General features: G+C 41.9%; 1 protein-coding gene across 1 annotated transcript; it reads right to left on the bottom strand.

Annotated features, from left to right (window-relative positions):
- Positions 1–966: 966 nt before the first annotated feature.
- On the bottom strand, positions 967–6,478 carry LOC115143806 (cysteinyl leukotriene receptor 2-like). Its single transcript, XM_029684274.2, has 3 exons — positions 6,472–6,478; positions 2,070–2,460; positions 967–1,925 (listed from the first exon to the last, which is right to left on the bottom strand). Exons 1-3 carry the CDS (start codon positions 6,476–6,478, stop codon positions 1,136–1,138), a joined length of 1,188 nt encoding a protein of 395 aa, XP_029540134.1. The 3' UTR covers positions 967–1,135.
- Positions 6,479–12,486: the final 6,008 nt, after the last annotated feature.

Genomic DNA, 12,486 nt, shown 5'->3' with positions numbered 1-12,486 from the left:
ACGGGTCTCGTCCTCAGTCACACAATGTTCGGCTAGAAAGGAGATTAGGTGTGTGCGCTGGTTTCTGCAAGTCAAGGCTGTCTCTTCCTCCCAATGTGTGGGTGTATGTCTTATCTGTGTGTCCTCGGCAGTTAGTGTGTGTAATGTGTGTGTGCTGTGTGTGTGGGTGTGGGAGCTATCCTGTATGGGACCTAACATGTTTTACTGTGAAAATACGTGGTCTCAGTTATAGCAATGTAATAGCAGTAGGCTGGTCACCTGCATAAGAAATAGCACTTCCTTACAATTTACAACAGGGTGTGAACTGTCAAACCGGCCCAGTTCCCTCCTCACCTCTTCTGTGGGTGAGATAAGGTCTGGTTATTGTCAACCATTGCCAAGCTGATCTGACCCTTTGAGATCCTCACAGGACAGTCATGACAGTAGCCAACTAGCTAGCCATGTGACTTTTTCTGATTTATATCACATGAAGATGAGAAAGCTAAAAAGGCTAGCTTGCTATGTTTTTAGCCAGGCTAAAGCCAGCTAGCCAGGCTGCCAGCTAGGTAATGGCTGGCTACTATTAGCAAGGGAAAGTGACTCTTCCTTGTTGTTTACCAAATTAAAATACACAAATAAAAAAACATTTCTATCGTCCCCTTGTGAATGGAATTGGGATATCTTGTTACCAAAATGTTTCTGTCACTCCAAGAATCCAACTCCACCCACCTGCATGCACGCACGTAGATCAACAGAGTGGAGCTTGTACAGTAGTAACCATGTTCTGTTATAATCTCCACCCGGCACAGCCAGAAGAGGACTGGCCACCCCACATAGCCTGGTTCCTCTCTAGGTTTCTTCCTAGGTTTTGGCCTTTCTAGGGAGTTTTTCCTAGCCACCGTGCTTCTACACCTGCATTGCTTGCTGTTTGGGGTTTTAGGCTGGGTTTCTGTACAGCACTTTGAGATATCAGCTGATGTACGAAGGGCTATATAAATAAATTTGTTTTGATTTGATTTGATTTAGTGTCTTATGTTCCCAGAGGATGTTAGGGTTCAGGCCTCGGTGTGTGTGTGTGTGTTTCTGGTTCAGGCCTCAGGGCTCCATTTTACACATGCAGAAAAGTGTCTCTGATTCTGGAGAGGTTTTGAATCCTTTATGGACTGTTGGTCACAGGGCTGAGTGTGTCTGGTATGGACTCAGGAAGGGATAGGGGTTGAGCGAGGGGTGTGTCTAGCATTGTGGGTTTTGTTGGAATACTCCTCTTCCTGTGAGAGTACAGCAAGCTGCCCTGAGTGAGGGAGGAGAGGGACCGTCGTCGTGACGAGGCATTGCGTATGGTCGTTCTGAAGGACTCCCCGGCACAGTAATACAACAGAGGGTTCAGCACGCTGTTGGCCGCCGCCAGACATAGCGTCACCACCAACACCCGCTGCTGTGTTGCAGTAACAACGCAGCCCCACCCGCCCACCACCGCGTGCAGGTGCATCGAGCGAGCCACGTGATAGGGCAGGAAGCACAGTAGAAATGTGCAGATCACCATGGCGACTAGACACAGAGACTGGCGATGACGTCTCCCATGGCTACTCTTCAGGCTTCCTGTCTGTAGCTTCTGGCTTATGGCTGTAGCTGTCAGTCGGCGGATGATGCTGCCGTAGCAACCAAGGATGGTGACGAATGGGATCAGGAAGCCGAATGTCACGCCCACGTAGTTGAGAATGAAGATCCTCTTCCAGGAGGCGGAGTTACGGGGCTCGAAGCAGCGTGTTAGTCCCGCCCTCACCCTGGTCCCCGAAAATAGGAAGGGTACCGAAGTTCCACCCACAAACAACCAGATGCCCAAACAGGCCAATGAAGCTCGGTGGGGCGTGGCCAAGGCTCGATGATGAAGAGGCTTCAGCACGGCCAGCCAACGGAGCACGCTCAGTCCAGTCAGGAAGAGAATGCTATAGGGAAAGGGAATAATAATATAGCTTATTAGTTAGGTGCCTTTCTGGGCAAGCAGGGTCACCTTACATTATAATAACTGTGTGTGTGTATGTGTGTTTTTTAGTGAACAGCTGTTTTGCAGTGTGTGTGCACATGCGTACCTGGTGTAGAGGTTGAGGTAGAAGCAGAACACACAGAGTCGGCACAGCCAATCAGGGAGGTCCCAGTGAGCGCCCCTGAAGTAGTAGGCCAATCGAAACGGCAGGGTAAGGGAGAAGCATGCGTCTGATAGGGCAAGGTTGGTCATGAGAATGGAAGAGGGAGAGCGTTTGGACTTCAGTCGCAGGAACACGAACAGTGCTCCGCTGTTGAAAAGCAATGCTATAGGGAACACAAGTAGATAGGTGACGGTGTAGGCTCTGTATTTAAAGACCTCATCCTCACCGCTACAGGACTGGTTGCTAGTCAATGTCTTCACCGTGTGGTTGCTAAGGGGAAGGGTCACTGGTGGAAGGGTGGAGTCAAGCCAGTGGGAAGTTTCAAGCCACGGAGCTGGGGAGAGACACAGACACATTATTATCACTATCATAACCAGGGGTCAACTTGTTAAATGTTAAGAAGGGCTATGCTATGTTCAGTATTAGAAAATAGCAAAGCGAACATATACGATGTTGACCAGAATGGAATGAAAATACAATCACAAGTCCGGTGTATTCAGGATGCTTTGAACGTTGAATGAACATTTAAAACTTGACAAATTGGTTTGAAGTACTAAAAGGACTAAACAAGATACTTGAGGCAAGGGGCATTTCAATATGTTATTTTCAAATGTTTTATGACAATGTCCAGGACACAGCTGATATGAAATGCCTACAAAAATGCATGCCGTCAATTAAATGTTTTTTCAAAGAGAACTATAACCATATCTGTCACGTTCTGACCATAGTTCTGTTATTTTATTATTTGTTTTAGTATGGTCAGGGCGTGAGTTGGGGTGGGCAGTCTATGTTATTTTTTCTAGATTTTCTTTTTCTGTGTTTGGCCTGATATAGTTCTCAATCAGAGGCAGCTGTCTATCGTTGTCCCTGATTGAGACCCATATTTAGGTAGCCTGTTTTCCTTTGTGTTTTGTGGGTGGTTATTTTCAGTCTTTGTGTGTCTGCACCAGACAGAACTGTTTCGGTTGTTTTTTTGTGTTGTTGTTCAGTTTTGATTATTATTAAATAAGATGAACACTAACCACGCTGCGCTTTGGTCCAATTCTTATTCCTCCTCAGACAAGAGGAGGAAATCCGTTACAATATCAGACTTCAAATAAGTAGGCCTAGTTGCACCGGCAAAACTGGGAAGAAGTGGAATAAAAGAAGTATGGAAAATAACAGTAGTGTTCTTCCAGTACACAAACACACTAATTACTCTATATTTAGCCCATTGTATGGAATATGAATTGTTCCACTGACTTACACTAGATAGCGTGAAAGACCAAATAAGATAAAGATGTGTGTGAAGTCGAGGGTGGGCGCAAGAATGCTGTTGCATGGTCAAGGTTGGAGGCAAGAATGCTGACCGGAGCCTGTATTTGGGCCTACTTTAATTATTGTAGAAATATGTAGAAATTCTTTGTTTTGAAGAGAATTTCCTGTAATTCAAAGTAGTGTAACATGACTCATTACATCTTTTCAAATCAAATTGTATTTATCACGTGTCGAATACAACAGGTGTAGTAGAGCTGACAGTGAAATGCTTACTTACAAGCCCTTAAACAACAATGCAGTTTTAAGAAAAATAAGTGTTAAGTTAAAAATAGATAAGTGAAAAAGTTGCAAATAATTAATGAGCAGCAGTAAAATAACAGTAGAGGCTATATACAGGAGTACCGGTACAGAGTAAATGTGCGGAGGCACCGGTTAGTCGAGGTAATATGTGCATAGAGTTATAGGTAGGTAGAGTTGTTAAAGTGACTATGCATAGATAATAAACAGAGAGTAGCAGCAGCAAAAGAGGGGGTAAGAGGGCAATGCAAATGTTCTGGGTAGCCATTTGAAGCTGTTAAGAAGCCATTTTGAACCTAGACTTGGCGCACCGGTACTGTAGTGCCTTGCGGTCGGAGGCCGAGCAGTTGCCATACCAGGCAGTGATGCAACCAGTCATGATGCCAGTCATACCCCTACCCCGGTCAACTGCCCGGCACCCTCCACAGCAACCTGCCAAAGCCCCCGCCAATTCTCCTTTACCCAAATCCAGATAGCCGATGTTCTGAAAGAGCTGCAAAATCTGGACCCCTACAAATCAGCCGGGCTAGACAATCTGGACCCTCTCTTTCTAAAATTCTATGCCGAAATTGTTGCAACCCCTATTACTAGCCTGTTCAACCTCTCTTTCGTATCATCTGAGATTCCCAAATATTGGAAAGCTGCCGCGGTCATCCCCATCTTCAAAGGGGGTGACACTCTAGACCCAAACTGCTACAGAACTGGGAAGACTAGAAAAAGCAAAGACTAGAGCAGAGGAAACACGGGAACACTCTGGTAGGACTTGATGGGACAAGACGAACTGGCAACAGACAAACAGAAAACACCGGTATAAATACACAGGGGACAAATGGGAGACACCTGGTGGGGGTTGGAGACGAGCACAAGACGTGAAACAGATCAGGGCGTGACACTCCCCTTTAATCTGTGTCATGGAAACTGTCCCTAAATTTCACAAGGGTGAATTCATTGTAGTACCAGCTCATAGGGCAGGGGTTTTCAACAGGCGGACCGTGGGAGATTTGATATGGTCCCCCAAGTCGGGGAGGTAGGTAGCCTAGTGGTTAGAGTGTTTGGTCAGTAACCGAAAGTTTGCTAGATCGAATTCCGAGCTGACAAGGTAAAAATCTGTATTTCTGCCCCTGAACAAGGCAGTTAACCCATTGTTCCTAGGCTGTCATTGTAAATAAGAATTTGTTCTTAACTGACTTGCCTAGTTAAATAAAGGTTAACAAAAAAAATGTGAGCAAAAATAAATACTTCTCCAGGAAATCAGCTTAAAGTGATCCCAGTATTCCCACTCCTAAAAAGAGATGTAATTTAATCAAGGTTTGAAATTATGTTTCAATGTTTTTGACTGTTTGGACTTTTTGCGATCAATTTCAGTGCACATATGATTTATTATGTTCCGGCACCGACCATACGCACCAGAAAAAAATTGTCCTGTGGCTGGATGTACTGTAGGTTGGGACCCTTGCCATAGGCCAACCTGGCCACATTAAGGATTAACCCCGTTTTTCCAATTTTCGCCTAAAATGACATGCAAGAGATAGGCCATAATGTATTATTCCAGGCCAGTTGCAACTAGATAGCAGCAACGAATGTGCAAAATCTTAGACTGATCCAATTAACCATTGCATTTGTGTTCAAAATGTTGTGTCAAGACTGCCCTAATGTGCCTAACGAATTCATTTTTAATAACTTTTCAAGCTCAAAACTGTCCACTCTCCTCAAACAATAGCATGGTGTCATTTCACTGCTACTGTAAATTGGAAAGTGCAGTTAGATTAACAATAATTTAAGCTTTCTGCGAATATGAGATATGTCTATGTCCTGGGAAATGTTCTTGTTTACTTACCACCTCATGCTGATCGCATTAGCCTACGTTAGCTCAACCGTCCCGTGGACGGGACACCGAACCTGACAAGTTTTAAACAGAAGTCAACTTTGGAGTGTAAATTTGTGTACCTCCGTCTGGTAACATAATACATCATACGAATTGAAGGGACTCACATTTACGTTCCAAAACGTACAAATCGTCCTGAGGCCAGGTTGCATAGGGTTGAACTTTTCCCCCAAGCCATAAGACTCCTGAACAGGTAATCAAATGGCTACCCGGACTATTTGCATTATGTGCTCCTCCAACCCCTCTTTTTTACGTTGCTGCTACTCTCTGTTTATCATACATGCATAGTCACTTTAACTATACATTCATGTACATACTCCCTCAATTGGGCCGACCAACCAGTGCTCCCACACTATCTGCATTGGGCTATCTGCATTGTCTCCCGTCACCCGCCACCAGCCAACACTTCTTTTACGCTACTGCTACTCTCTGTTCATGATATATGCACTTTAACCATATCTACATGTACATACTACCTCAATCAGCCTGACTAACCGGTGTCTGTTTGTAGCCTCGCTACTTTTATAGCCTCGCTACTGTATATAGCCTGTATTTTTACTGTTGTTTTATTTCTTTACCTACCTATTGTTCACCTAATACCTTTTTTGACCTATTGGTTAGAGCCTGTAAGTACACATTTCACTGTAAGTTCTACACCTGTTGTATTTGGCGCACGTGACAAATAAACTTTGATTTGACTGACACAGCTCTTGCCGGGAAGCACATTGAACATTTCACAATCAGTCAAAATTCCCTAACTGATCCATAATTGGATAAAAATGCACCCAGCTTCCATTGATGCAAAAGCAGGTATGGGCTTGTCAGGTCAGGTCTGCACTCTAGCCCCTGATTCCCTGTGGCTACTGTTTTTAAATAGTTCTGTGTGAAAGAGTTTCACTCACTCACCTGTCATTCTGTCAGTATCGCACGCTGCTGGATTCTGCTGTACACCCTCCGCGGGACATCAGAAAAAAGTTATGTTGATCTTTGCTGTGTTTTCAGATCTTACAGTACTTGTAGATTAATGTTAGAAGTCCCTTCCTTTCCTCTCACTGCACACGTTTGGAGTCTTCGGAGTCCACTAGTAGAAATGATGTCACCATTAAAATTCTCTTTCCTCTCCTCTCACTGGACACGTTGGCGGTTGTGTAAGTTTGGGTCTAAATAGTTTGTGCACTGTTCATGCACACTTCAAGTGATTCTTTGTTTTTGCTTGACTTCCATGGAACCAAACTACTGGGCTGAGTACCAACTTACCGACCCGCCTCTCTCTGTTCAGTCTGCCCTGTTTGTCAAAACATAGCAAAGTATGCAGATAAGATATTAGAAACCATCATTGTGGTTTGTGCTTTGTTTGTCAGATGCAAATATATACAGAGAGAGGGAGAGTGAGGGAGAGGTGGAAAGATACTGACTTAATTATTGACTGTCATTCCTGCCTCTGGCTAGTTTTTGGGAAATGTGTCAGTGTTCTTTGGAAAAGTCAGATAGGTGTGTTTTGGTGATTGTTTAATGTGAAACCTTGGGCTAAGGACCTACTATTGAGCTGAGCCCTGTACCATTGTAATTGGGCAGCTGGCAACTAATTAAGGGTAATAACGCCTAGGTGAGATGATGATCAAGATATCATAGGTTATGACTTCAGACTTGTAGGCTCCAGCATGAGATGGGTGCTAGAGTGCAAGAGATCGGGAGTTTGTGAGAACGATTGTGCATGCAAGGACAAATTATCCACACAAGAGGTCAAATTAACCCGGGTGTGTAACTATCTCTCTATGTACAGCACAGTGCATTCAGACAGTATTCATACCCCTTGATTTATTCCACATTTTGTTGTGTTACAGTCAAAATTGATTAAATAAAATGTTTCTCTCTCACCCAGCTACACACTTTTATAGATGACGTTGACACCTCCTGGAAACAGAAGATACTCTACAGGAATGACAGGGTCAATCCAAATCATCTTGGCTCTTGGACTCTGTCCACGTATTTCAAGGCTGAGTTGAAACAATGACTGTTCAATGATCAAAGACCAACGAAGTTAATCCCTACCATTGTAACAATGAGTCGTCATGATGCTGCATCAAATGTACATGATCCTAGGGGCATTGGCAAACATAATGTAAGTAACTTAATTTATGTTCCCCTAATTGCACTGAATACTTCTGCTGATAGTGCAGGGTGAGCTGCACAAAGTGATATTCCTACTAGGGCACACTTCCTGACTGCTAACAGTGTAACTCTGGCAAACACTATTGTATGCAGTAATCATGAGCCTATGAACCAGAGTTACACTGTTAGCACTGAGGTGGTGTTCCCTAGAAGGAAGACCACTTTGTGCAACCCTGCACTATCAGCTCCAATATAAATAACATGAGTAAGTCTACTTCTGATACGCTTCCCATGAAAAACAATCAAGCAACCCAGAAAAGTGCTAAAAATAGCCCATATTAACATTTGCAGCCCGAGAAACAAGGTCCATGAAGTCAATAACTTGCTTGTAACAGATGACATTCATAATTCTGACTATCTCTGAAACTCACTTAGGTAATACATTTGATGATACAGTGGTAGCAATTTTTTAATTTTTTTTATTTCACCTTTATTTAACCAGGTAGGCCAGTTGAGAACAAGTTCTCATTTTCAACTGTGACCTGGCCAAGATAAAGCAAAGCAGTGTGATAAAAACACAGATTTACACATAAACAAATGTACAGTAAATAACACAGTGGAAAAATCTATGTACAGTGTGTGCAAATGTAGAAGAGTAGGGAGGTATGGCAATAAGTAGGCTATGGAGGTGAAATAATTACAATTTCGCATTAACATTGGAGTGATAGATAATAATAGCAGACAATATTTCCACATCTTCAATTTAAGCCTACTAGAAAGTGTGTTTCCTGAGGCCTGGAGGGAAGCGAAAGTCATTCCGCTACCCAAGAATAGTAAAGCCCCCTTTACTGGCTCAAATAGCTGACCAATCAGCCTGTTACCAACCCTTAGTAAACTTCTGGGGAAAAAATGGTGTTTGACCAGATACAATGCTATTTCACAGTAAACAAATTGACAACAGACTTTCAGCACGCTTATAGGGAAGGACACTCAACAAGCACAGCACTTACACAAATTATTGATGATTGGCCAGAGAGAAATTTATGATAAAATGATTGTTGGGGATGTAACTTAAGTGCAGCTTTTGACATTATCGATCATAATCTGATGCTGGAAAAACATATGTGTTTTGGCTTTACACCCCCCTGCTATAATGTGGACAAATAGTTACTTGTCTAACAAAACACAGAGCGTGTTCTTTAATGGAAGCCTCTCAAACATAATCCAGGTAGAATCAGGAATTCCCCAGGGTAGCTGTTTAGGCCTCTTGCTTTTTTCAATTTGTACTAATGACATGCCACTGACTTTGAGTAAAGCCAGAGTGTCTATCTATGCAGATGACTCAACAATATACACGTCAGCTACTACAGCGACTGAAATGACTGCAACACTTAAAGAGTTGCAGTTAGTTTCAGAGTGGGTGGCAAGGAATAATTTAGCCCTAATTATTTCTAAAACTAAAAGCATTGTATTTGGGACAAAACATTCACTAAACCCTAAACCTTAACTAAATCTTGTAATAAATAATGTGGAAATTGAGAAAGTTGAGATGGCTAAACTGCTTGGAGTAACCCTGGATTATAAACTGTCATGGTCAAAACATATTGATACAATAGTAGCTAAGAGGAGGAGAATTATGTCCATAATAAAGCGCCACTCTGCCTTCTTAACAGCACTATTAACAAGGCAGGTCCTACAGACCCTAATTTTGTCGCACCTTGACTGCTATTCAGTCGTGTGGTCAGGTGCCACAAAAAAGGACTTAGGTAAATTGCAATTGGCTCAGAACAGGGCAGCACGGCTGGCCCTTGGATGTACACAGAGAGCTAATAGAGAGCTAATAGAGAGCATGTCAATCTCTCCTGACTCAATGTGGAACAGAGATTGACTTCACCACTTGTATTTATGAGAGGTATTGACATGTTGAATGCACCGAGCTCTTTCTAAACTACTGGCACACAGCTCGAACACCCATGCATACCCCACAAGACAAGCCACAAGAGGTCTTTTCACAGTCCTCAAATCCAGAACAGACTATGGGAGTCGCACAGTACTACATAGAGCAATGACTCCATGGAACTCTATTCCACATCAAGTAACTGATGCAAGCAGTGAAATTAGATTTTTTTTAAACAGATAAAAAAAAAAAACTTATGGAACAGCGGGGACTGTGAAGCAACACAAACATAGGAACAGACACACACACACACACACACAATCTTTTTGTTTTGATATGCTAACGTGTGTCTACTCTAGGACCTAGGTCATTCGCAGTGTTTTAAAAGGCCAATAATAGTACTACTGAAATATATATAAATGGGCCTGTCAACTGAGCCAGAAATTTTGGAATAATATTAAAATCTATTTTGCAAAAATGTACAGGTAACTGACAAAATAAAGGAAACACTTGAGTAAATGAGGAATGCAAAGTACACTGAGAAAAAATATAAATGCAACATGTAAAGTGTCGGTCCCATATTTCATGAAGAAAAACAAATCCCTGATATTTTCCATAGGCACAAAAACCTTATTTCTCTAAAATTGTGTGCTGGTAATGGTGGGCTGAACGTAGTTATGTAGAGCACCTCAAGATAAAAACGTAGTATTCAATATCGGCACGTTAGACAAAATTTTAGCACTACACAATCTGGTGGGTGATAACCTTCAATCTGGATAATAACACAAAACAAATTTGAAGATGAGAGAAATGTATCGACAAATATTATGAAAACCGATTTCCAAACTAAAACGTGACAAAGATGATTTAATATTTTCACCACCAGGAATGGTAAAGGTTGAAACCGATCCGTTAAAATCAATAATATATAGTATTTTTTTACACTGCCGATTTTACAGGTTTTCCTACTTACAAAGCATGTAGAGGTCTGTAATTTTTATCATAGGTACACTTCAACTGTGAGAGACAGAATCTATAACAAAAATCCATCACATTGTATGATTTAAGTAATTCATTTGCATTTTATTGCATGACAAATATTTGATCACCTTAGTTTTTCTTTAAGAAGCCCTTAAAACATAATTCTTTGGGGATGCTTTTCTGCAAAGGGGACAGGACAACCGTATTGAGGGGAGGATGGATGGGGCCATGTATTGCGAGATCTTGGCCAACAACCTCCTTCCCTCAGTAAGAGCATTGAAGATGGGTCGTGGCTGGATCTTCCAGCATGACAACGACCCGAAACACACAGCATCAAAGTACGTTAATTTCTAGGAGACAGAACGCGTCTCCTTCCTGAGCAGTATGACGGCTCCGTGGTCCCATGGTGTTTATACTTGCATACTATTGTTTGTACAGATGAACGTGGTACCTTCAGGCGTTTGGAAATTCCTCCCAAGGACGAACCAGACTTGCGGAGGTATACAATTGTTTTTCTGAGGTCTTGGCTGATTTCTTTTGATTTTCCCATGATGTCAAGCAAAGAGGCACTGAGTTTGAAGGTAGGCCTTGAAATACATCCACAGGTACACCTCCAATAGACTCAAATTATGCCAATTAGCCTATCAGAAGCTTCTAAAGCCATGACATAATTTTCTGGAATTTTCCAAGCTGTTTAAAGGCACAGTCAACTTAGTGTATGTACATTTCTGACCAACTGGAATTGTGATACAGTGAATTATAAGTGAAATCATCTGTCTGTAAATAATTGTTGGAAAAATTACTTGCGTCATGCACAAAGTAGATGTCCGAACCGACTTGCCAAAACTATAAATTGTTAACAAGAAATTTGTGGAGTGGTTGAAAAACAAGTTGTAATGACTCCAATTTGTATTTTTTTTAACCTTTTTTAAAACTAGGCAAGTCCGTTAAGAGCAAATTCTTATTTTCAATGACAGCCTAGGAACAGTGGGTTAACTGCCTTGTTTAGCGGCAGAACGACAGATTTTCACCTGGTTAGCTCGGGGATTTGATCTTGCAATCGCTTGTCCAACGCTCTAACCACTAGGTTACCTGCTGCCCATGCTACCCATGAATGATACCCAGCACAAGAAACAATGCCTTTTTTTGGCAACTTTTGCAAGTCATTGTCGCACACCTCATGTAGCCTAATAGTTTATCAACATTTTAAGCTAAATATTCTGATCTGTTGTGTCAGCCATATTGCGTAAAAAAGTTTTTTTTAATGCTAGTGGTTGTATTCATTTGGTGTCTATCGCATCCCACAACTGTCCCAGACTATGTTTGGAATATTTATTTCTCTCACAGAATATAATAGCATAAACTTTTGTACTATGGGAGACTGCAGAGTGAAGGAAAAGCAGCCAACAAGTGCTCAGCATATGTGGGAACTCCTTCAAGACTGTTGGAGAAGCATTCCAGGTGAAGCTGGTTGAGAGAATGCCAAGAATGTGCAGAGCTGTCATCAAGGCAATGGCAACCTTGAAGAATCTCAAATATAAAATAAAGTATTTTGTTATTTCATAGTTTTGATGTCTTCTCTATTATTCTACAATGTATAAAATTGTAAAAATTAAGAAAAATCCTTGAATGAATAGGTGTGTCCAAACGTTTGACTGGTACTGTATATTTATCCATTTTGAATACAGCAAAATGTGCAATAAGTAAAGGGGTATGAATAATTTCTGAAGTCGCCGTATATCTCTGAAAAATCTTGGGTCACTACATTTTTAGATATAACCTGAGTGGATCCTCATGCTTTTAGGGTACATTGAGCTGAAATTAGGTTGTAAGGGTCCAACAGATTCATCATGACTGCCTTCCGGGTTCTGGCACCATTGTGCACCTGTCTGCTTTGACTGGATTGTAATTGGCTAACCCGATCCTGTCAC

The sequence above is a fragment of the Oncorhynchus nerka genome, linkage group LG15 (genome assembly GCF_034236695.1).
Source record: "Oncorhynchus nerka isolate Pitt River linkage group LG15, Oner_Uvic_2.0, whole genome shotgun sequence".
In the NCBI taxonomy this organism is placed as follows: Eukaryota; Metazoa; Chordata; class Actinopteri; order Salmoniformes; family Salmonidae; genus Oncorhynchus; species Oncorhynchus nerka.
The sequence above is the reverse complement of the archived record's forward strand: the minus strand, read 5'-3'. Positions and strand labels throughout refer to the sequence as shown.